Raw genomic sequence first — 25,729 nt, 5'->3', positions numbered from 1 at the left:
CACCTCGGCAAAAGTCAGGAATAAACCTACGGTAGAAATTAAACCATGCCGATGAATCTGGCAACACCCCTTGGCATCCTTCGAGGAGGGAAATCCCGAATGCCTTGGGTCCTGGCAGGGTCTATAGATACACCCCCTAGACGACACGAGGTGACCGAGAAACGATATTTCAGACTTGGCGTAAGACACCTTCTCCGGATTGACTGTAAGGCCAGCCCTACCCAAACCTAACCCAAGACCTCCTCAAGATGTTTAACGTGTTTCCGTGAAAGACTCACTGTAGACCAGAAGGTCATCAAGATAATTAAAGACATATCTGAACTTCACATCGTGGAAGATGGAGTCAAGCAACCTAGTTAACGTTTTGGGCCCCCACAGCTAGCCCCATAGGCACAGATCGGTACTGATACAAATTCCACGGAACACAGAAGGCCGTGAGAGGACGTGATTCCTTCTTCAACGGAATCTGATGATATGCTTGGTTCAAATCAAATATAGTGAAAAAATTTGGCCTTACCGAACCAATCAAAAGCAGAATGGAGATCGGGGAGAGGCACTGAGTCTATTTCAATTTTGGCATTAAGTTTTCTTAGGTCAACCACCATACGATGTTTTTCCATTAGGCTTTGGAACCAAGAACGCTGGACTGGCATACGATGAGTTTGAGGGCTCAATAACTCCTTGATCCAAGAGATCCTTGATGATACCACGCATAACCTCCATCTTTGGAGGAGCCAACTTGTATGGGTGGGAGCGTACTGGCTGAGTGTCAGTCAGACGAATTTCATATTCAATAAGATGGGTAGAACCGAGCTTGGGTGTGAGGACCTCCGGAAATCTTGAGCAAAGCTCACGGAGAACCCAGCTTGCTCCTCATTCCAAGTGACCGAACGGGTCCCCAGGGGCAGAACCTTCCTCACACTCCACCTCCACAACCTGCGGCGTCGATTTGCATTTATCAGAAAAGGGGACTGACACTCGCCGATTGAATTTGAAATAAGACTGGCCCGCCTGAAGATCCAGCACCAAACCAGTCTTTTGAATAAAATCCGCCCCCAAAAATACAATCCATACTCAGGTCCTGGGCCACAAGGAAGCTCCACACCCATGAAAAATATTCAACCTTAAACTTGATTGAAGCCTTCTTCGAAATTGGAAGAGGGGAATTAGAAGCAGTCCAGCAAGTTAAAGAAGACTCCTCGGTGTGCTTCACCAAACCTAACCTTGAAATGGCTTTCAAAAAGACGGGAAGAGATGAGGCTACAGGCTGACCCGGAATCAACTAGGGCCTTATGCACTGAGTCTCCCACTAAGATATTTGATATAAGGGCACACCGAAGATGCTGTCCTAAGCCGTAGGTTTCCCTTTTCTGCTAGGCTCATAGTGTCCCAAACTATTAATCAAATTTTTTCGCACAGGTACTATTTTTTTGAAATTTTTTCTTAGACCTCGGGGGAACTTCAGAGAAAACCCCCCTTTGATCTAGTTTTTTGGACCAGTGCGATATCTCCTAGGACACTCCCGACGAGTATGACCTCGTTCACCACACAGGCATAGCAGATGGGTGGATGAAGCCCACCAGAGTGATGTGGCCCATCCACGGGATTCTGTACGGCCGTGACAGCCCTGGAGGGCTGGATGGAACGATGATTGTTCCTCTCCGCCCTCTGCCGGTCAGCAAAACTGCAACGCTGCGCGAAGCAATGCACAGACGGTCCAGTTCAGAAAAGGTGGAAGGGCGACCAGCAAAAACTAGACGGGACCTCTCTTCAGGATTGAGACCCTCAAGAATGGTGGTGACCACAGTACTTTCGGGGATATTGAGCCTTAACACCCTATCAGTGTCCCTCACCTCGGCCACAAACTTTGCCAAACTCTCTCCGTTGCCCTGAGGCCTAAAGAATTTCTCCACACGGAGACGTTCCCTCAACTGACCAGGAACAAAGAAATCCAATGCCTCCCTATGAAAATCATCCAGGGTACCACCCCTCTGGAGAACTCGAACCAGACAGTCACCCAAAGGTGGCCTACAAAACGGAGAGATGACATGCAGGAAGCTCGCTCCCTGAAGACCAGGCAAGTCATGCAAGTCGCAGGATCTCAGAAAGAAACCGCAGCAAGGCTTCAGTATCTAGACCATCCACCGTTGGTAGTCGCTTGCAGCAACGGGGTTAAGTGGGTTCGGGAAGCTTGTGATACTGAACAAAGGATCCCGTCACCACAGTCCCCAGTCCTCCAGATCCAGCAGGCATTTGGGTCACAGGCCCCCGGGCCCCGTCCACACCAGACACCCCCGACGCCACGCCCACATCAAAATCAGCAACAACTGACCCAGGGATCCGGCATTCACCCTTAACAGCCGCAGCAGAGTCAAATCGCAGACAAAGTTTTTTCAGGAGCCTTTGCCCCCTCGTCCCTCTCGAGTACAGTCAGCAGGCCGTCAACCAAGGTGATGCGTTCCTCCAACCACTCCTTATCACCAGAACTAGTAAGCTTGGCTCTAAGTAGCGACAGCCTCATATGTAGATGGGTAAGCGGGGACAAATACCTAGCCCTCTCTCGGCCAGTAGGCGGCGACTCCAACCAGTCCTCCTGACTATTTTCAAAAGTCTCCAACTTAGCCTCCAAAATGGGCCTCTGTTTCTGGAACGTCAAATCCCTAGGCCAAGTCGTGTCCAGGTCCATATTATCCCGCAGTTGCTTCCGCATTGGACTCGCAGTCGGAACTCGGAGTAAGCCCACGAGCCAACAACTCAAAATGGAGATCCTCCTTCAACAAGTATTCAGGCACCAGAGAGACAGGCATGATAAATAAATAAAATGACACAGACTAACAAGTAACACACACTGACTCGAAGTCAACGACTAACAAAGCAATAACTAAGGCGACAAGTGAATAACGTAGTGAGACAAACACTCTCAGCAGGGTCCCCAGAATTCCTGCCGTCCACGAAACACGTCAGCGAATCCAAAATTACCACAGCAAAACACTACGCCGTACCAGAACAAAACCAGAAAAAAAAACAATGAAGACAAGATATAACAAAAAACACACAAGTAACAAATAATCAGAAAATAATAAACAAGTTCACACACTTCCTGTCGATCGGCGAAAAAAAAGCTCAGCGAGACGGCACAGGCGCAGGAAACCACAAACTAACTTCAACTCATCCCTCTCACCACCAGTGGCAAAACAAAACCCCGGGCCCGCAGAGGGTAAAAAACACGAAACCACGCTCTGCTACCATTTTGTTCCGAGTTAGCGAAAAAGACAGGAGGCCTCGGAAGCGTGCCCCTCCCAAACTCGGAGCAAATCATAAAAAAAAAATAATCACATGCCACTAGTGGGAAGAGAGACAAAGAGAGACAAGATTTCGAGTAAATGATATATAATTAATAGGTGGCAAACATTTCCATGCAAAATACAATTACTTCAGCACCACGGTGCACCGCGTAACTTAATAACGAAATAACAACAATCAATAGAATTCCAATAAAGACAATAACATAATAAAATAGAAACAATAACATAATAAATAAATAATATAATATACTAAATAACATAATATCAGGTACGGCAGTAGTAAATCTAAAAATTTTAACAGGTAATTTTTTTATGAACTGAGGGGGAGGGAAAAGGTTGTAGAATTTCTAGGCCCACTAATTTTAAAAAGTAATTTGGTTTTCAAGTTTGTAGCCGAAAATTAAAAAAAAAAAATATTTAAAGCCAATTTTCGAAGGAGGCGGGGGGCTTAGTTGCCTCCACGAATCCGAATTAAAGATGAAATCCTCCCCTTCAGTTCATGTAACTAAACTAAATAATACTGGCTAATATACTGGCCCTCCTCCAGATCTAACATCTGGCAGCGCTCCATACAAGCCTATCCTCTCAAGGGGTATAAGAAGTAAAAAACATTTCTGATCCAACCTTGTTCCAGAAGAAATTAATGGGAGCACTACACTCCGGTTGGATGCCGGTCCAATAGCGCTGGCAGGGCGCGGGCATTCAGTTGGTTTCAGTGCTGTGGGCAGACTCGCCGCATCAGTCCCGCTGACGGCACTCACGGGGACCCTATAGAATCCCAACATAACCAGTAGATATTCAGAACAACTTTACTACAACCCGAGAAATAATAAAAACTTAATTATGTTTGCCAAAGTATAATAAAAATATTTAAATTTAACAATTAAAAAAAATAACAATCTGTAACTAACAGTACCTTTTAAGTATTGAAAAACTGTTTCCTAAAAATAACTCAAGACACCAAGTATTAAAAGATACACTACTTGGTGACAATATTAAATATTACAAACAAAACAAATTTTCAAATATATAAACATTTACTTATAGGCTAGAACAGCCATACTAAATGATTAAGCGTGATAACAATTACTTGTAACTATAATTCGCTGGATTTTAATCATTCTATATTATAATATTATAATAATTTACATTTTGCTATTAAATATTAATTGTAAGGTAGGCATAATAATAATTAATATAATTTACAAATAATAACAATACATTATTTCCCAAATAACAATAATTAAATTCTAATCAGTTCACGCTACTATAAAGGCAATAATTAAATAATAAAATTGAAATCATGGATGTTGCCACCCAAATTTGCACGCAACACAAAACCACGAGGTAACAAAAATTTTCAAAGTCTGTACCGTCTCGCTTACACTAAATAAAAACAAGGTGTGTACACGGAATAAAAAAATTTCCGTTCGCCGAACGGATCAGTTAGAAAGCACAAGAGCGAAAGATAAAAAACTAAACTAGCATAGTAAATAAATTAACAAATTTTAGAACGTACGAAAGACAGGAACGAACACTTTGCGACACGAACACGTACACGAGGAAACAACAAGTTACAAAAATATATATAAATTACTTATAACTAATCTACGATAATATATGTCTGGGTGGGATGAGAAAAACCGCCAACTAAATTAAGTTAAGAGAGTGCAAAAGAACATTTACCTGCCGAAAGTCGGAGAGAATTAGCCAGCCATGTGGAACGGGACGAGCAGCGAACAGACAGCAAACGCAGTAGCTTCTCCGAACGTGTCTCCGAACAGTCTGACCGCTCCGAACAGTAGCCGGTGCCGGTGCCGGTGAACAGCTGGTTCGGTAAACTAGTCAAGGTCAACCAGCTGACCTCAACCAATCAGTCCAACCAGGCAGAAAATTCAATACTTGACGGAGTGACTCCCCCACCGACTGACAAGAGTGGCCGAGGTGGGAAAATAATAGACAAAAAAATAAATTGCCCAAACTGAGCCCCGGCTCAAATAATTGAATTGTAAGAATTGTTATCCTTTGAGCAGTGCTGAATTTCTTGTTGAGTCGGGTTCGAGGAATACCTAGAAGCTTCCTTTTGTATCTAGGTATTGAGCATAGGTTACAGGTCTGGGTTGGATAGGTACCATCCAATTCAGACATTGTGTTTGCTCAATTTTGATTGGCCAATGTTAGGTTGACTAGATGGTGGGAGGGACTTCTAGATCCTTCCGGTGGATTCAACCACGTTTTCAGATGATTCTTTGCTGTGTGCTCAGAGAGGGAAGTTCGTCTAAAGTGATAGCCTACTCTTGCCGTATTGATTTTTCGGCAGGAAGGTTGAATTTGAGATTTAAATTCTTTTCTAAATTTAAAGTTTAATTTTTAAATTGATTGATCTATAATAGTTATTTTTGTTATTTGATGAAGTCTTCAGCAGATGGGTGAGGTACTGTGAAAGTTAGAATTTAACATTTAAATAGAAAATTACTTGATGATATTTTCCTGTTCAATTTGGTTAAATCAGGAATAGCCTACTGAAAAAGAAAATTTATTTTATGTTCTGAGATTATATATATATTTTAACAAGTTCCTAAGTTTAACATTCAAAGCCAAGCGGATAATTCGGGATAATTCAATAATTTGTAAATTGGAAATTTACAGAAAATAAGTAGTTTGAAATTGATACAATTTTGAGTTTAACTGGTTGGACATTGTCTTTGTTCATATATTAAATATTAATATTACCTTAATTAGTTTGATTTTTATTTTGAGAAGAAGTCTTATTTTATTATTTGTTTCATTTTATATTTGAAGATTATTTTATTTTGAAATTCAGTGAAGATTTTTATTTTGAGTTAGTGTTGAAAATATTAGCACTGAGAACTTGAAGGACACAATTATTGAATGATTGATTGATTGTTAATTTTAAGACTGGACTTGTGAACTTTTAATGGGTTAAAAATAAGAAGTAATTGAGAATAAATTCAAAGTAAAAAAGATTCTTGGCGTTGCTGTATTATTGATTTTAAAATTTATTAAAATTACTATTAATTTATACTGAGTTTAATTATTGAATTCCATTGGAACTTGTGCATTCTTAAAATCAAGGGTTATTAGTTCAGAACACAATTGATCGCTCTTATACTAAAACAAAAATAGTTGTAATTGGTTTATAGAAGATAACCTTACTATAGACACGTTACAAATTGCATATAACTTCGTAGGTACAAAGGGTGCAGCATCCTTACAGGTTCTACTTGAGTTATGCTAACTTTCAAAATGTAAAGTGGAAGGAGTGTTATTTCGAAACTAAATATTACCCTCCGGTAAGAACAGGTATGTATAATGAAATGTCAACATGACAGCCGTTTGAGGAAAATCAAAGATTTGTTCAAGTATATTCCAGTATTGGTAAAGATTTCAAAGGTTTAGAAACGTTTAGCATTGTCATGAATAAATTATAAATTAACTGGAGGCCCTTCAACTGCCAAGTCAACGCAATACCCAAAACAGTTACCGCCTCATTGGGGGTACTCTCGTCCTAGAAATGAGTGGGATAAAGCTTCTTCTATCAAAACCAATATTTCTTTCGATTATTTTAAAAACATTATAAACATTTTTAATGGTTTTGATGATAACTGATCGGTAAAGCAACAAATATTCCAAACGTGTTGATTTTATACTGTTTTAGAAAATTACTTTAATTTGACTTATTAATATTTAATTATAGTGATTTTACAGCTCTCTATATAAAAAGGTAGTCAGCACTTGATTATGGAAATGGTGTATATAAGACAACCAAAAAATTGTTCAAATTCTTTTGAAATATCCTAATTGTAATACTTTTTGCATGTTTTCTCTTTAATAAACCAATTACAATATTTTCATTAAAGAATGTCACTTATCATCATTGAAAAAAATTAAAATAACGGATCTTAATTGATTAAAATATTAAAAAAGTCCCTAATATAAAGTATGATATGAGTATAAACCAACCTGTTTTCACGTGGTACTCAAGGGTGGTAGATATATTGCTACTATTGTACTGAATCCTTCATCTCTCTCGCTCCCTTTCCCGCTGCATTATTTCGGGAATCACATTTTCCATCGGCTTTTCTCATGAGGGCTTTGGACCTCCAACGGCAGCCTTAAAAATGTGTTTTGGCTATCCTTCATAATGAAGGAGCGTCATAGCCATTAACCTAAAGAACTATAAAGGCATACGATTAGTTAGATATTAATAACATAATAGGAGATACGGATAATAATCTAACTAAATATAAACTAACATGCAAGATAAATAAAATGAGTATATAAATGTGAATACGGTATCCTACACCATAATAAACTATAACTAATAATTATTAGTATAAATCATTAACATGCTATTTTTAATACTATAAAATAGGTACGTCTACATATAAATATATTTAAGTTAATTAATAATATAAACTACGTTTAACAAAAATACCGCCACCAGGTTGGAAGAAGGACTTAACTTACATTAGTCCTCGTCTAATAAATACTTAACAAGTGTTTGTGGCAAGTCCAGGTCTTCTATCTTGTCAAGATCGTCACTTTCAAGAGTCTGCATGACGAAGCTCTTACAAATCTCCATCAATGAGCGGGGTTCAGCTGAAACACAAGACACGTTTCGTTAGATTCACAGTAGATATGGAGTAACGCATAGCTTTAAAGTTTGCTTCACTTGAGACTTATCTCATAAATCCCCTGAGTATTTCATGTATTTTACTTGTTCTTAGTTAAAAGGGAAAAAAATAACAAAAGAAATGTAAGGTTTACTCACAGTCCAAGCCGCCGTTGTAAGTGATAGTGACCTGGCAGGGCACTGAGCTGGTGCTGATGATGGGAAATAGCACCTTCCCACGTAGCCCAGTGAAGGCATCTCCCAAGTAACATCTTTTGTTACCTACCAGGATGAGGAAACCCAGAGTTCCCTTATACATGTCCAGAACAACTAAAACATACACAAACTTATTAGTGTTGAGCCTGCATATTTCAAATAATTTGTTAGTTTGTTATGTAAATAAGTAATAATTTATATACAAAAAGTTTAAGAATATCGTTCGTAAACAATTAAGAAAATGCATATTATAAGCTACATACTCGTATGTGATACTTTTGACTTTCATTTAAAAGATGCCTCAATTTATTTATTTTACATTCTTGCTTTATTTTGTAAACAAAGTAATTTACACTGAAAAAACTAAGGGATTTTCAAAAGTATATAATTGAGGTACTGTCAGTATATTGTACCTTGGTTAATATTTTAGTAATCTGTAGCATATTTTAAAAACTCATCGGCTACTCATAGAAACTGGGTCTACTTCACTTTTACGAGGTTATGTATAATGGAATTTACATGGGCTTTATTGTGTGTGTGTGTGTGTGTGTGTGTGTGTGTGTGTGTGTGTGTGTGTGTGTGTGTGTGTGTGTGTGTGTGTGTGTGTGTGTAACACGAAAATAACATGACACAAATAAAACACTTTTTAAGTTCTAAAAATAATACGAGTACGATATTATTATGTCATACATTTATATGCATATTATGGACTAAATTACTGTGAACATATATATTATATTTTGATTTACCGCAGCTTAAGGAAAGAACTTACCACCAAATGTGTCAGGAACCTCAAAATCATCATGAGGCATTGCAGCTGGATAGTCGGCACTCTCTACGCTGCTGCAGTCGTGACGTAGTCTCAAGTTACTTAAGTTCCAACCCCAGGACTGGTCATCACTCCCTACGATAGACTGCAAAAAACACAAATTACCATATATAATAATTAAAAGCAAAAAAGGTTTTTCGTTCTTATAAATATTGCAAAATCTACACTGAAAATATTAAATTAAAATTCTCCACCCAAGTAAAAAAGTTATTTGTAAAAGAATGTAATGTTAATATAGCATTGAAAGGAGTATTTATAAACTAAACTGTAAAATAAACTATTTGGTTAATCTGTGCTGTAGATGTACAACTCACATTGGTTCCGTTGCCGTGTATATCCGCATATTTCGTAGCCACACCCACCATAGGGTGCAAGCCACGGAGTTGAGCTGGCCAGTGAATTGCCCACATATGGATTCCCTGGCTGAACCCAACTCTTCCTCTCACGGCCTCGGCTGCTCCGGTAGAATTTGACCTGAAGAATGTTAGCGGAAACTCCTCCTGAAATTAACATAAATTATCAATTAAGGGTTTATTTTCAGTAAGTTAAACATTTTTTGTAAGTGATTAAAAATAATCCTCTGTATAGTATATATATCTTGATAATAACACCAGTTGTACAATATTTAAAGCAACAAGTGTAGCATTAGTACCATAAATAATCATGTCTTAAAGGTTTTTTACACGTAAACAAAGATAGTTGGAGGTTTTAGCTTAATTATTAGTACAAAATGAAGGATAACATTATGGCAAATGTTCTAAAACCTGTTATCCTCCTTGTTATAGTTTTTTTCGTCATCCATCTAACGCTGTAAGTTTTTTGTACAAGTTTTGTAAGTTTTTTCTTATCGTTAGAATAAATTGAAATCACATATCGAAAATATAAGGTAAAAAGGGGTAAAATGATTCTAAAAAACTCATGTCAAATAGCGTTAATTAATCACCAACTTATCAATGTCAGTACACAGTAATGTAATTATTTATTATTATAGCTATTATAACTATTATAAAAAATTACAAAACTTATTATAGTAAATTTCGTACAAATTAAATAACTGTACAAATGTTTAATGTATAAATTACATAAAATACCATCTATTATTTAGAGTGTCACATTAATTTATAGTTGTAAATTATAGCAGGCTATATTAATTTTCCAAAACTAATCAAAACATAAGTTTGTGAAAATCTAGTATGGGTGTTGGAATTGTATCAGTGTTGTGGCCTACCTTGAAGTAGATGTTCCTGGAACAATCCCTTGGGTTCCACGCGTACTTTTCCAGCTGCTGGAAGAATGTTGGCGACTTCTCAGACTCTAACAACATCTCGAGACGCTCTGGAAGCCGGAATTCTTCCACTCCCTCTCCAACGACTGCCGCCACTCCCACATCTTCGTTCTCGTCTCCTATATTCAACATATTACGTATCAAATAAGTTAAAATAAGTTATATTTTAAAATTGACACTTTTAAGCATAACTATACACGTGTGGCATTTAACTCGTGTATACATAAAAGTTTTTAATTAAATGCACTAGAAATGCAAGTAAGACTGATGTTGAAAATGAAATATTAACGCATATAAGTCTGTCAGCACAGATGTCTTTCACAAGATCATACAACACTATTTCCTGCCAAATTGCATATTGTTCAACTAACATGTACGATGGTTGTCACTCTTATTTAGATTCAGCTCTTATATCATAAACAATAAAAAATGCCCATAATATAATTTGAAACACTACATAAGCATGACTTTAACTAAGTCAAATCCCGTGTAGGCTACTACTGTAATTTATGGTCAACCGTGAGAGCACTATAATACACTTGATAGGAAGTCTATACGATAACATAATGAACTAACAAACTATGAATTATTTTTAGTACTTTAATAGTTACCAATTTTAATTTAGCGTAATTATATACATATTTTACATGGTTTCTGATATGATATAGCTAGACGTAAGGTATAAAGTTACATAATTTAATAATATATTTTAAACTTAAATAATATTAATAATTATAACATGTCATTAGTAAATAATAATTCATACCAAAGTCGTGGTGTTCGTCGGGTAATATATCCTCAAGAGAGACGTTCGCTAGGAGCAACAGGATGGGGAAAAGTCCTGGTTCGTGGCGTACCTGCCTCCTCAGCTCCCTACGGCTCACCGCCATTCTCCTGCTCTTGACAGTAGAACTGATCCTGTGAACAGGGAGGATACAATGTTTAAACATAATTTTTAACTCCTTATAACTATCCGTTTACTAATAGTTTTCTACTAATCGTTCTTTTCTAAATATTGTTTAATGCAGTACGCACATGCTTTAACAATGCATAACACCCAAAGTATAAAATATCCATGTATTAAAAATGAAAAATTTACAATATATCTAAGTAATAATTCGCTTTACGTAAACATACGGCTGTTATTAAAATATGAGGGACTAAATATCAATACCTCTTATATTATAATGAGGTATTCATCCAACTTATACTTCAAACTACTTTATTGCATATAACTGTGTAGTCTTTAGCAGCATGATTTACAGTTAATTAAATACTCTCATGGAAAAAAGTTGTGTTTAAGAAACGGATATAATAATTTTGATTTCGGTAAACATTATATACAATCCGCAAATAGTAAACACATTATTCTGGATACATTGGAACAATTTTATACTATAGCGCAATCAAATAGTAACTTAAATGCCATATGCTATACAACTACATGTGAACCTGACTCAGATATAGAAACTCTAATTTAGATCATGAACTGTTAGAAGCATTGGCTCTAACTAGAATTTGGTGAAAAACCTAGTGCTGAATGAAGTAATGAATAAAATTACGGTTAGGCCGCATAAACTCGAATACTGGAAATTAAAGTGATCTTCATGTTAAAAATTGTTATCCGAGTCCGATTACTTGTAAATAAAATGTAATTTCAGTGCCTCGCAGGGATTAAAGTAAAGAAAAAAATGTTTCAGTGGTTGATTCCCCTATTTCCAACCGTTAACCAAAAAAAGCGTTCTTAAAATAAAATTGTCTTTAGTAAATAGGTAAAAACGGATTTAGAATAGCAAAAAGTATTTTCAGATTATAGAACTAACAAAAATACTTTTTTAAATTTTGTACTTATTATGAAATACTTAAAAAATCAATTTTTACAAACAATATCTTAACTTCCCCTTTTATATATTTGGCTATAATATTTGACTAACTATTGTCATAAAAAATGTATATATGAAAACCGTTTTATTGAAAGTGATCCGTGCCTATTAATTTCCGTAATTTCAGAATTTTAGTAGGATTGAGGTGATATACGACAAGAGTACAGTGGTTCTTTCCTGTATCGCTAGTTGGTAACACAAAAAACGATTTAAAAGTTAAAATAATTATAATGGGATCAGTATATAAATACAGATTCGTTTTATGATACTCGGAAGTAATCTGAATATAGAGCAATTAGAACTAGCTTCATATAATTAGTATAACACTTAGCTTTATTAATTGCCATCACAATGTACCCATGAAATCTCTCTAAACATTTCACACGTAAAATATATAAAACTGCTCTTAAATATTGATGTATTTCTCATAAACATAAGTACATTAGGCTCACTCTTACTGTCACGACAAAGATATCAGTTCCTGCACATAGATATAACGCTGTGTGGTCATAAAATCACACTTTCTAATTTATACGTAAAAATTGCATAATCACTGTTACTACGTGAAAACTTTAAGAATACAAAGTTAATTTATTTCAAATAATTCATGATTTGCAAAACTGAGTACATTTACATCACATAACAAATTATACGATTTGTCTGTCAGAAAGTACAAAATAATCAATTCTGGAACCAAAGCAAAATCAAGAAGGGAACAAAAATATATTAAGAATCAAGTACATTATAATAATTATAAATATACACATTTTAACGTATTTTCTTGATCGTGGCAACAAGATAATTTCAACCTAATATTGCTAGATATTAATTTTAAGAGTCTGTTAAATATGATCAACTATTCTTTATAAACATTAATGTATAACAACACATCGTCATGATTTCATTAACTTATATAATTATTTTAGTTTGTTTACATTTGCATTGTGAAAGAATAGAGTAAGCTAGACACTAACAACATTTTTGATTTAAAACCTGTTCTGCAATAGTTTTTTATAATACCATTTACAATAATTTTAAATACTGTTAGCCTATACAAATCCGTTTTAGTTGTTATTTTACAGCAGTAGACTTTTCAGACCTATTTTTATATACGCATATTTTCTTGATCAGGAAATAAAGAAAAATCAACTATAAAACAAAAAAAACTAAGACCGGAATATATTTAAATGGCCATAAATATTCACTTTTTACAGACGTTCTTAGTCGCAACAAAAAACCCAAACTGAATATTGGCGTCAGAAATTTAATTTCTCAACCAGAAGTGTTAACACATGTGAAAATACTACAAATTTTGTGATATTAAAAAAAAATTAGTATTTACAAAATTTGTCTTTGGCGATTCTTCATATTGGGCTAAAATAATTCCAGTAGTTTATAAATTACTAAAAGGTAGAAATTATAAAACTATTCCACTAAATACATGGATGCAATGCAATGCAGATGAATTCTATAGCGACGCCGTGAAAATGCTAATAATTGTATACGAGGAAATGCAATAGACCTAGTGCCTTTTTCTGTTTAGATTTCCCGTGTAAACTATAAAACAGATTGTATTGAAGTTTGATATGAACGTTCTTAGGGCCCTTCTATGAATATAGTTATATTCTTATATCAAAAATCCTTCCCGGCTACACGCCATTGGTCTCTAAATAGTGAAAATCCCATCTTGGTCTCTCTAAAGTTGTAAACATATGTAAGATTGTAAACATTTGTAAAAAACCTTTCATAACGATTATTGACAGATCCTGTTTTGTGTAAACATAGTTAGTAAGGAGCAAAACCACACTTTTAATTAATTTACCACTATTTTAATGATAGTTTTTAACTTTCATAATTAAATTTTAGCTCAGCTAAAATACTTCAGAGACTAAAATATTTGTTATTTTTTTAATTCTATAATACAAGTGTTTGATTAGTAGTGTAATGTAGAAATCAAAGAAAAAGATACCGTACTTATGTATTGAATGTTTATGTGCAAAAATGGCTAGATACTCACTACTCAAGACTGGTTAGTTTCCTTGACATTGTCATGTGACATTTTTATACTAACTTGCTTGATTATTTTTTCCTTCCAAGATACAACCCTAAACACAAGACTTCTAAAACTAATAGCCTATCATTAATGATTACTGACTGACATGTTGCATAAACTTGCTAATGATTTCCCTACTATAACGGGGATGATGTTTTTGGACCGTAGTTAGACTTTTCATTTCTAAGTATGAAGTCTATGTGTATTTTTTACATCATGATAATAAAGCAAATTAAACTATAGCACTAAAAATCTCTGAGACAGAATAAAGAATGTAAGAGAAGTGATTAAACCCTTTTTGGCAGAAGTTTCAGACATCTACATATTATGTATATATTTTCCTGGTCTGGACAATAGAGTAAACTCAGATTTGACGCCGGAAATACATTAAAGATTGAAAAATATCATAGAGAACCAACATATTACCGTACGTCCTAAGTGCTTGAATTAAGTAGGTTGCGGAACGGACATAGGCCTACATAGTAAAAACTACTTGGGAAGCCGCGGGCAACAGCTAGTTCAAAATATACATTCTTCGATTATTATGAGAATTTTAGGAAGAAGAACTAATATATTGTACTTCTTTTTTCTTTGACGGATTATTATATTTGTGTATTATAAAAAGTAACTGAAATAATTAATTAAAATCATTTTTACGTGTTTCGTCCGAATATTGAAAAAATAAACGTTTCTTTTCTCCAATGTATGAATTCAAAATATTTGCAGTATATTAACATATTGGTTCATCAGCAATAAAACCGCTTATAATTGTAGCACTCTAAATATTACTAATTTATTTTATAATTTATAATTTTCTATATAGTTCACTTTGTTAAAACATTTAACGGTCAAAGTTTCTCTCCAAACAACTTAAACAAAATTTGTTTGAACTCAGGATCCATTTCACACACATCACACATATTTGATTCCAACATCATTCCTAACTTCAGGGTATTGCCTTAAAAACATATTCCAAACACGTATTTGTAATTATTTATTGTAATTATTTATTAAAACTAGAATTAATACATGAAACACATTTTTTACCTTTCTCACGTCTTGAGTAATGTTATTTTATTACGAATGACCAAACACACATCTAATTATTTATAAAACAAATTCCATTGAGTAAACCAAATATTTTTAACTACTGAGGAAATAAAAACAAGCCGTATGTTGTTATGCACTTTAACATCAGTCAGAATAAAACGCTAAGTCAAGTAAACAAAATTGTGGTAAACAAAACCCCGTTGTTATTTCAGTCTTTTATATCAAACACTAAATAATTTAAAAAAATATTGTAATATCGTAAATATATATATATAAACATATGTATATAAACAAATACAAAATTTAGAAAATATATATAGTAAGTGTTATCCCATTAGTATAAAACCATATATACTGATGGCTTCCTTACAACGGCCTATTAACAAAACAGACAGTATGATCAGAAAAAAATTAACATATGTATTAAATTTGGCTTTGTTATTTATAATCTATACAAGTCAGTATGTTTATGTTTTATGATCTACTTGTTATTGCTTAACATACTGAATAAGTAAATAATTGAATTAAACCATTTACTACTTTACTAACTGTATTTAACGACGATATAATATTATTATATTTATCATGCAATATTTACGAAATATAAAACAAATTGTGACGTTACTCAAATTAAAAAAAATAACTTACCTCTGCCAGTTCCTAATAGAGCGTTGACGCCTAATCAAACTGTTGGAACGCATGGTCTTGTGGAACGCTTAAATAACTCGTACGACAAGCACTGTATCACTCCTCAAGACAGACTGACGAAGTTTAGCGTCGTCTTTGAGGTCTCGCGTCTGATGGTGGGGGGAAAGAAAGGTGAGGGCGGGGCTACTGTGTAGTGGGGGAGCCAGGAGTGGGGATTTACGTCACTATAGGAAAACATGTGGGACAATACAATTAGCGGCGTAATTAGATTTTACCTTTAACAAATAATAAATCCTCAAAGTTTAGTTTCAGAGGATTTTCCTACTATTAATATAGAATATTGAATGGGTTCAAAAATCTACCTACACATGTTCAGTACGTTATTTTAACACGCTAAATCTAAAAATGTATACTAACAGGTACTAGCCAACCTTATTAAAAATAACTGTAATAAAACCATTTAAAGAACAATAATTTTAGCGTTATCTACACTGTTTTATAAAAATAAAAAAACTTATCCTTAAACCTATATTTGCGTTATCGTGAACATAAATCGTTTTTGTGATTAAAATCTTCACAAGGTGATGTTCAGAGTGTATTAGACCAGGAGATGTACAAAAAGTTGTAAATAAACAATATTAATCACGTGTGATATGTGTAATATAATGCACGTGATTAATCCTACACAATGAAACTATCCTGTCTAGTCAATCAATATCTGCCTGAAAAACTGAATACTGTTTTAACAATAAATTTGTATGTACTCAATAGTACTTTTTGGAAGGTCTGTTTCATGGCAGTGCTGGAAAATATGACAAATTGACTTTATTTACGAAACGGCTTTCATTACTAAATCATTATTAGTGTAATATAACATAAGTATCACTATTAGTATAATACAACATTTAGAAAATGGATTTGAAATTTATATAATTAAAGAAGCTTGACTTCTCGTGTTCGTGACTTTTGTTCATGATGAATTATGTGCAGTGACAACGCTTGGGTTCACTTTCTGCTGTTAAGACGCAAAGCAATTTACGGGCAAATTTAATTTCGTTTCTGTCTTAGTTTCATGTTTTTTTTTTTTTTTGTAGCAGTTCATTGCCGGACTGTGTATCTTTGATGTACATGTACTAATTATCTTCTCGCCTGACGAAGAAGATAAATTTCAATCATCGAAACGTAATATTACACATTTTGTAACACACTACGATGTCGAATGCCTGAAATCCTAATATCCCGTAATTAAATAAACATTGTCACAGTTTTAATATTCATTAAAGTTTTTGTCTATAATATAGTTATAGTCTCAAACGAACTTTGCTTAATACTTTTTACAAACAAAAAATCTTAAATAATTCTTCAAAATTTTGAAAACATTAGCAAAGCTCAACCATCAAGTGTATTACAGTACACGACGGGTGACTCAGCCTGGAAAGAGTAGACATAAAGGATACGAGCCGCGGTTGTGGACTATCATAAAAGCCCTAATTGAAATAATCCTCAAATTACGCGTATCCACACGTTGTTCTTTCGCATAAATATGTGACAAGGGGTTAAGGCAGCTTAACGATGAAATTATAAATATATAACAGTAAGTGTTAATTTGCAGTAACCACAATGACGCTCCTTGAGCGTTTGGTCATCATAGAAGTGTTAATGCCCATAACCTGGCTATCCTGGTTCATTTAATAACTAGAAAATTTAAACAATATGTTAAAAGATCGAATGAGTAATGCTTAGGAAGTCTAAATAAAAAAATAGATATATTATATATTCAGGCATTAGTAACTCGTACAGCTGGTTTATTAGATTCACGCTTATTTGATTACATAAAAGTGTAGAGTGTTAACGAGTGGTGTTCTATTTTAATACTACCGTTTAATGCCAGACCTTAAAAATATTACTGGATATTTGTCGTAAACATTATTTTTTCCTTGTAATTTATACAATGAGAGAATCTCAAAAAAGAAATTTTTAACCTGATGCAATTATGTACCTACTATTTTTCAATCCTTAGATAAAAATTATTTTTATCATTCTTACATGAATCATACAAAAATCCTTAAAAAGTAAGTAGAAATCATTACATATTACAAAATTAAAAATTTCTTATATTTAAATTACAGTATTTAAGCTACAAGAAGTACTATTTAATATTATTTTGTAGGTGTCACACTAAATTAATATTGTTCTGACGAGAAAAAATTTAACTGTAAGGTTTGGAATGTCAGGTAGATACAGCAGGTAGATTACAGGGTTAAAAGTATTTAACTATAAACATTATTATACGGTAAAATATCGTCTATATTTAATGTAAAAATTTATAAAAGTATTTTGGAGGATACGATTTACCCACATTTCACGTTCCGGAATTCCGTGTTGATACAAGGACTCCATAATTACTCATCGTGATTACGGTATGTCGGACATAATGATAATTATTGTATCCTTAATATTAAAACTTTATAGATATTTAATTACAGTATAAATATAAAACCCAGCATATTCATTAACAATACTAGTCTATGCCAGTCTTATTGGTATTACGGCATCTAAAAAGGTTGTAGTATTGCCTTGAAGGAATGCTTTTATTGTTAGACTTTACTATAGATTATTATAAAAATATATTATTTTTGCCAAGTCGATCATTAGGCCTACTACAAATTTTGATAGGAGCCTCTCTAATGTTGGGCAGGGAAGTTTAGAGGGAACATTTGAATAACAAGGTACAGGTACAATGTGAACAGTTTGACAGATGGGTTGAGTGGCGGTACTATCAACATTTCTGAGAATTGGAATAATGAGAGGCTGCCGCTGCCGCCTCTAGAGACCGCGCGTGTATTTATAATGTCGGCGGGGATTAGTGGACTTTCAGTTGGGGAATTTTCCAGGTTCCAGAAGTCGGTCCATCAAGGCCATGCCAGGTACTGGCCGACCTTCTTGGAAGTAGCTCATAATAAAACCGTAGAAACAAAGTCACCTAAGCGTTATTTAAAATTTGTTATAAAATAATTAAGCAACCTATTTTGAGGTTATAATTTTGTGACATGTCTTAGGCCATTAGCTATTTTAAAATTTGCAAGTAACTAGTATTAGTTATGTGAGGTCTCTATATTATAATGAATGTGAATAATAGTTCACGTTGAAATCTTCCTAGCCAATCGATCTCTGCCTGGAAATCTAAATGCCACTTTAATAAGAGGTTTTATGTTCTCAATGGGTTAGATGGGAATTACACCACAGTGCCTGAAATAATAACAATTTTTTTTAATAAAAAACATTGAATAATAAAATAGTTCAGTACTTTTTGTTGGTCTGGTCTATCTCCTTCTAAATATAAAAGAACTAGAATAGTTTCAGTTTTATTAGCATACATTATGATTACACAAAGATACTAATAACGGTAGCTCTGTCATAATTGGATTTCGCCTAGCCCCACACACCAGAGATGAGTGTTTATAAATTCAGGGATAAAGTTAATTAGGTATTATTTGAATTCAGAGATGAGGTTTTAGTAATTTCATGTACTCCGCTGTATCCTTTCTTGAGATTAATGCCAGTACTCATGCTTTGCTAAAGCTCAGTTAAGAGATGTGTGATGTATAAAAATTGTCAATGGATATCGTTGTAGTGGTTAGCAAAGTAAAATACAGTAGCTAGTAATTGACAAGAATCTACTAAAGTTTTTAGGGGTGTTTTTAGCACCACATAAGCAGATACAAAGAAATATCGAATGAAATTATTTCAAGATAATTTCCAATGAAAATATTTAGTTACGTTTGTGTTCCGACCTCAAGCTCTGTCACAATTGTACTTTGAACACAAATTAACATTGAAATTGGCCTAGATTTTATTAAAGTTTATATTTTAAACGCGATTAGCGAATTAACTGTCAGAGGTAGGGCAAAAAGTGACTGAACTTTTCTTGTAGGAATTTAAAAACTAAACTGAGATTCTTACTCAGATTTGAGCTAGGACGTTTTTTATTTAGCCAATACAGAGCTGGGGATAAAGACTGCACTGATCACCTCTTATGATTAAAAACTAATTAAATGTAGAATTTGCTACTTTTAGGCGTTTCGCTATGCTTCCTTCCCCCTTAGTAATTTTATAGCATATTCTGAGACAAGCAGAATTTGGTGATAAGTTAAGTACGAAATTTGGTTTGCCAAGGAGTTAAAAGTAGAACGTAGTTTGCAGATTAATTTTAGAGATTTATTCAAAATCTTCACTTTGAGACTGGGCCCTTTTAGTTTAATTCTGCCTTTTATGACCCCAGATATGATTTTCGACTTCTAGTTTATCCAGCACAGACCTGGAAAAAAAGACCGCAGACATTGCGAATTGTTTGGAATAATTTCAATGTAGAATTTACTAATATTATATGTTTTCGAGGGGTTACAGTGGCTGATTTATAACTATGCAAAATTTTAAGATTTAATATACCATGAAGTGGGTTTGAATTTGCAAATCTACGTATGTCAGTAAAGCAGGAGTTTTAGTGTCTGTACTACAAGAATGTGTGTACAGTTGTTGTTATCAAAAATGTGTGTTGATCAGAGGTTTTTATTTACTCATGAGATTATCATTACATGTCAAACTTTAGACAAATCTTATAACATTAATTCAAAAATACTTTGTACCTAACTACTATGGACGCTTCGCTAACAGTTACCCGATTTCCGATGTGGGATTGTAGTCACTCGTTAACATAGTAATAAAAGTTCGATGCAGAATCAGAACGAATTGCAAAAATCATAGTTGCAAAAATGTAAAACCCCTAAAACTGCTAGTTTATGAGAAATATTATGCAATGGGCGTTTTTAGGGCTTACGAAATTATATACAACAATATATAAAAAGATGATAGTCCCTTTTAGTATATGTTATAATTTTTTTCAGATAATTAAAGAAACATGTTTAAGCTACGATAAACGATTCGGTTGCTATCCACTCCATAAATAAAATGTTTATACGTATTAATTACAAAAGTATTTAATTTAAACGTGTTTTACGGTAAACTATGAGGATGGACCAAAATGTTACAAGACATTACTTGTAGATCACGTTATCTCTTAGTTATAAATGAAAATTTGTTTTGAGCTAAGACTAAGCTATCGCGCCCAAAACATTATTTTAAACGAAAAATTCCCTGGAATGTCAATTATGCCAGCGTTTGTCGCTTAATAAAAGAAGCTTTAAAAAGGCCTACAAAGGTTAAATATGTGCAGATTTTCAAGAATATTTTGAGGGTTTAAGAGTAAAAATTTGTTTGGACTTTTTCTGTGGGTTATATAGCAAAAAATGCCTGCTTGCCAAATTAAAAGTATGTAGCGATTCTAGAAGTATGTTACATCTTATATCTATACATCAGTGAGTGAGGTTTCACTTGTGGTTTTTTAGTATGTAACTGTTCGAGCAATCGCCATCAACCGCATTGTTATAACAATGCTAAAATTAAAATTCAGCTATTACTAATATTTACTTCTACGCAGAACACTGAAATAATTTTAGAAAAAGCATTATATCAAAGCTATCCTTCTCTAACTTTAATTACATTTTACTGAAACTGAAATTTTACACCTGCAATAGTTTCCAAGATTCTGTAAGTTTTATTTTGTATTACACACACACACACACACACACACACACACACACACACACACACACACACACACACACACACACACACACACACACGCACGCACGCACACACCACACACACACACACACACATATGTATATGTATGCATATATATACATACATACATACATAAACAAATATTTATAGGGACTGCGATAGTAACTACCCTAGTGAATACAGATATAACAAGCGTGATGCTACGTTCAGTGACGCATAATAAAAGATTTTCTTTATGCAAAACACAAATCCATAGGTCACTTTATAAGTTTAGTTTTGAACTCTAATTAATAATTTATGAGAAATTTCGGTAAGAAAGTAATATATTATTATTGATAAAACTTGTATTATTGACAATTCCGGGTGAGATGTCTCACCTGTATAGATAGCCCAGTTGATGTAGTTTTGAGTATCACTCTAAATGGCACTCCAAACAACAGGACTATGTCAGTTGGACGATAAACGCTGCATTATAAATATTCTGTGTTATTTAAGAGTATATTTTTGGCTTTTAAAACTAATTTTAAAGTAAGTACTGTGTTTTCCTTTGTCGTTATAATACTAGTGATTATGTTCAAGACTGCCACTTAGTAAAATAACAATAGAATTGAATCTTTGATACGAGTAGTTTATTGTTACCTATCTGTGATGATTGGTAGATCGACCATCTGTCAGTGCAAGTCTCACATGCCAAAGGATAAAAGCCCTCACAAAACCGCCAAAAGTGTTGCCCTTACATTTGAAAAATCTACAGAAATATATTTAAAATTATGTTTTTTTTTAAATATATTATACAAATATATTTTTAAAACCCCGTAAGTTATTTACAACACAATGTTGAATTTAGAAAGAATTTATATTCCACATGAATTATTTACAATTGACAAAAAATAGATTTGCTTAATAGTCCTGCAACTAAAGCCAAGTGTAAATATCCAAAACTATATTATTTATGTGATAAAATTTTTCTTTGAAAGTATACGTAATAATGGTATTGTTAGAATAGTTGTATTGCTGTTTTAGGGAAGATACTTTCGATATACAGGCGAACGAGCACTGGAGCTACGTGTGGTAAATAGACAGAATATCAATTAATAGAAGCTCTCTCAAGACTGCAAGCAGATTTCATTGGTATTAATGATGTGCACCAGAGGGACAATAGTAAATCTAGCTTTTAAATTAGCCGAAAAACTTTGTATTTACGGTTATTTTGAATCCGGTATGGCAGTAAAATATTGGCTTAATTATCTTTTAATGAGAATACCAGAGCTATGTGTAAGACAAGTTCAAGGACTCTCTGTTGCAAGAAGTGAAAGGATGAACAGATAAGGTGTTGGCCTTTTTTCAAATTCTTTTCAGAAGAATATGAAAAAAATGTTTTTATGTACTAAACCCGCTAATGTCTTTTAATATGCTGGATACTGGATTCCAACTGAATAACTTTTCAGAACAAGTTGCAGCGACCAAAGCTGACAGAAATGATCATGTATTGACATCTACAGAGAAAGGAGAAAATATGACTCAGGTTGCATGTTGCAATACTTAAGGAAAGAATTTTCATCTATAGGTGATTTTTAAGAGGTTCGTAAAAAACGAAATTTCTCACTGTACACCTGGTTTTATGATGTTCATAAATGAAAAATTGTACTACTCGTATATAAGTAGTGACAACTTTTTTAATATCAAAAAAGTATGTTTACCTAGAAAATCTCAAGAAAAGGCACAAGATATCACAACATGTAAAGACTGTGAATTTTGTTTACCTGTCGGTAGTATTAATAATAACGGATTCCGTATTATGTCTCCCGTGGTGAGTATATGGATGACAAGAGCAACAAACATATCTCTTCTTAATTATTAGGCTTACGCGTGTAGTGTCATTAATAAACATCAAAGTCTCCCGTTTCACTCTGTGATGAAACATTGCCTACACAAATAAATTATATAAATATTTTGGCTACAACGTATAGTGTATTGAATGGATTTGATGTTAAAAAAATAAACATTTAATTGCAGATAAATAACAAAACACTAATTCGTTAACAGTGTCGTTGAAAAATGAAAGCCCTGTGTATATGCAATTCAATCAATGGACAGTAATTATACAATACACAAATATAACGACGTGTAGAAGCCCTTGCGTCAGAAGCCTGGCTTAACAAAAAAATATGAAAGATGCCAACTTATAAAATTGCGTAGTTGCAATACTAGCTCTGTGATTATACTATAATTCTAACAAAATTAAAACGATTGTATGTGACATATCTGTAGATTTTTCGTTCTCTTATATTTAGAAAATATAAATAATAATACAATTGATAAATTCAAATGTAATTTTTTAAGCAGTAGAATGAATACACTTCCCACGAGACTCCTTAAGAACATACGGTTTATTGTTAAAACAGCATTCAGATTTCCAGAAATTGATTGGATAGGATTATTTTAATGTACATGATAATTCACATTCATTATAGTATAGTGATCTCACGTGAATAATATTAGTTACTTACAAATTTTAGAATAGCCACTGACCTAAGTTACCATATTTAAATCACAAAAAACCTGAAATTGGTTTAAACTAACATTGTTTGATAAACAGTTTAGATGACACTATCTGAATAATTGTTTGAACAGTTTTGAGCTTCAAGAGCCCGGAGAATTTGGCGTTCCTCGAGGCCATACGCGCACACACCTTCACACGTGCAGCCTGTCTTATCTGCCGTCAACTCATTTTCAATGACGCACAAGCTAGGCTATAGTCTAAAAACTGTAAATTTTTATGTAAGATTAATAATCCTGTAATATTTTAATCCCGCATTTTAGTCCATTAAATTAGAGCACATACAAGAAATACCTATGACTTTCTCAACTTATCTTAGACGTCGAAGTGATCATTTGACATTTTTTGTTTTTAAGATACGTCGGGAGTTTCATAGTTATTTTGCGTTGTCTGTACTGTTTCAGGGCGCTCTGTACATCCTCTTCAGAGTGACAAGGAACTTCTGAGATTCTTGAATGTTAGTGGAAGTACTTTTACGTTAGTGGTCTAACTTTTTACCTTTTCAAGATTTTGGTGTCATTTACTTATTAACTTCCCACTAACATGCTGGCGTTAAGATGCTGTTTCTCACTGACGAGGTCCACGAGAGGGGGTGGAACTCTTGCCTCCTCCTGCTTTATCATCATGGGTTGTCGCAGATATCAGTTTCCAGGGTTTTCCTTTTCTGCTGGAATACTGGCCTCCTCATGATGAGCTAAATACTCCTAGTCAACATCTGTGATACCCTGTTATTTGTATGATTTTTATTTTGTTACTGTTGCGAGTTAATATAGTTGATATTTTGTTATTTAGTTTTTAAGTGCTATTTAGTCTCATTTCTTGGTTTGCATTAGGAGCCCGCCCTTAGCCGATGGATACCGGGTGGAATTGGCAGTTATTGTTTAAAATTATAGTTGTTCCTAAATTTTTATTTATCCAGGTGCATCTGAATCACACGACAAATTTTATTGTAGTAATGATTTTTTTTAAATTGTGTAGCCAATATTGCTATTTCGACAGAGAGGTTCTTATCTTGGTTAAATATGTTCTTTTTCCTACTCTACGGTGGTGACTTGGATTTTGTAAATGAATCTCTCTTCTAGGTTTAGTGTTCTGATCCGCCATCCCATTTGCCACCATGGGTGCTCGCTTACTAATTATCTACTTTGCGTGTGCGAATGAGGATGTGCGTTCAACAGATACACGAGTTTGTATATTCGCCTAGGCGATGGTACCGGGAGTACAGTTCGGCCCCTGTGATCCGATACAATATAACAATATACACATATTCTTTTGACCTAGTAAGCAAACTTCACAGATCCAGAGTATTAAATAAAAAACTATTAAGAACCAAACTACTTTAAAGTAAGCGAATTAATTAACATTAACATTTTTATGTAACTAAATAAAGACAGTTAAAAATACTTGCCTTTAAAACAAAGCTAGTTTAATGTATAGAAAGCCTTGAAACATTAGGTCCATAAAATTCAACCAATTTTCAAGAAAATTAGTTATCAAACACTTACGAGTGCTTATCAAGTTAATAAGTTTTAGCTTACAGTTATTAAGTTTTTTAATTATTAAAAACTTATTGAGCTCTCAAGTGTACGAGTGCTGGAATAACCGAAACTAAGATTAAGGG

At 33.8% G+C, this 25,729-nt stretch overlaps 1 protein-coding gene across 1 annotated transcript; it reads right to left on the bottom strand.

Annotated features, from left to right (window-relative positions):
* Window positions 1-7,797: 7,797 nt before the first annotated feature.
* Window positions 7,798-24,731, bottom strand: LOC124368159 (SPRY domain-containing SOCS box protein 4-like). Its single transcript, XM_046825434.1, has 7 exons — window positions 24,652-24,731; window positions 11,038-11,189; window positions 10,215-10,390; window positions 9,301-9,486; window positions 8,930-9,071; window positions 8,101-8,271; window positions 7,798-7,928 (listed from the first exon to the last, which is right to left on the bottom strand). The coding sequence occupies exons 1-7, from the start codon at window positions 24,729-24,731 to the stop codon at window positions 7,798-7,800; spliced, it is 1,038 nt and encodes a 345-aa protein (XP_046681390.1).
* Between the last annotated feature and the right edge of the window lie 998 nt (window positions 24,732-25,729).

This window comes from Homalodisca vitripennis, chromosome 8, assembly GCF_021130785.1.
Source record: "Homalodisca vitripennis isolate AUS2020 chromosome 8, UT_GWSS_2.1, whole genome shotgun sequence".
NCBI classification, from domain to species: domain Eukaryota; kingdom Metazoa; phylum Arthropoda; class Insecta; order Hemiptera; family Cicadellidae; genus Homalodisca; species Homalodisca vitripennis.
Note: the sequence above shows the minus strand (reverse complement) of the source record. Positions and strands in the feature narration are given on the sequence as shown.

Bases quoted from the DNA above. Each gene is read 5' to 3' on its own strand.
- LOC124368159 (XM_046825434.1), bottom strand. From the start codon at position 24,731: ATGATAAAGCAGGAGGAGGCAAGAGTTCCACCCCCTCTCGTGGACCTC. The intron at 10,391-11,037 runs GTATGAATTATT...TGTTGAATATAG, and splicing joins CGACGAACACCACGACTTTG to GAGACGAGAACGAAGATGTG. The intron at 7,929-8,100 runs GTGAGTAAACCT...CTTGTGTTTCAG, and splicing joins TTACAACGGCGGCTTGGACT to CTGAACCCCGCTCATTGATG.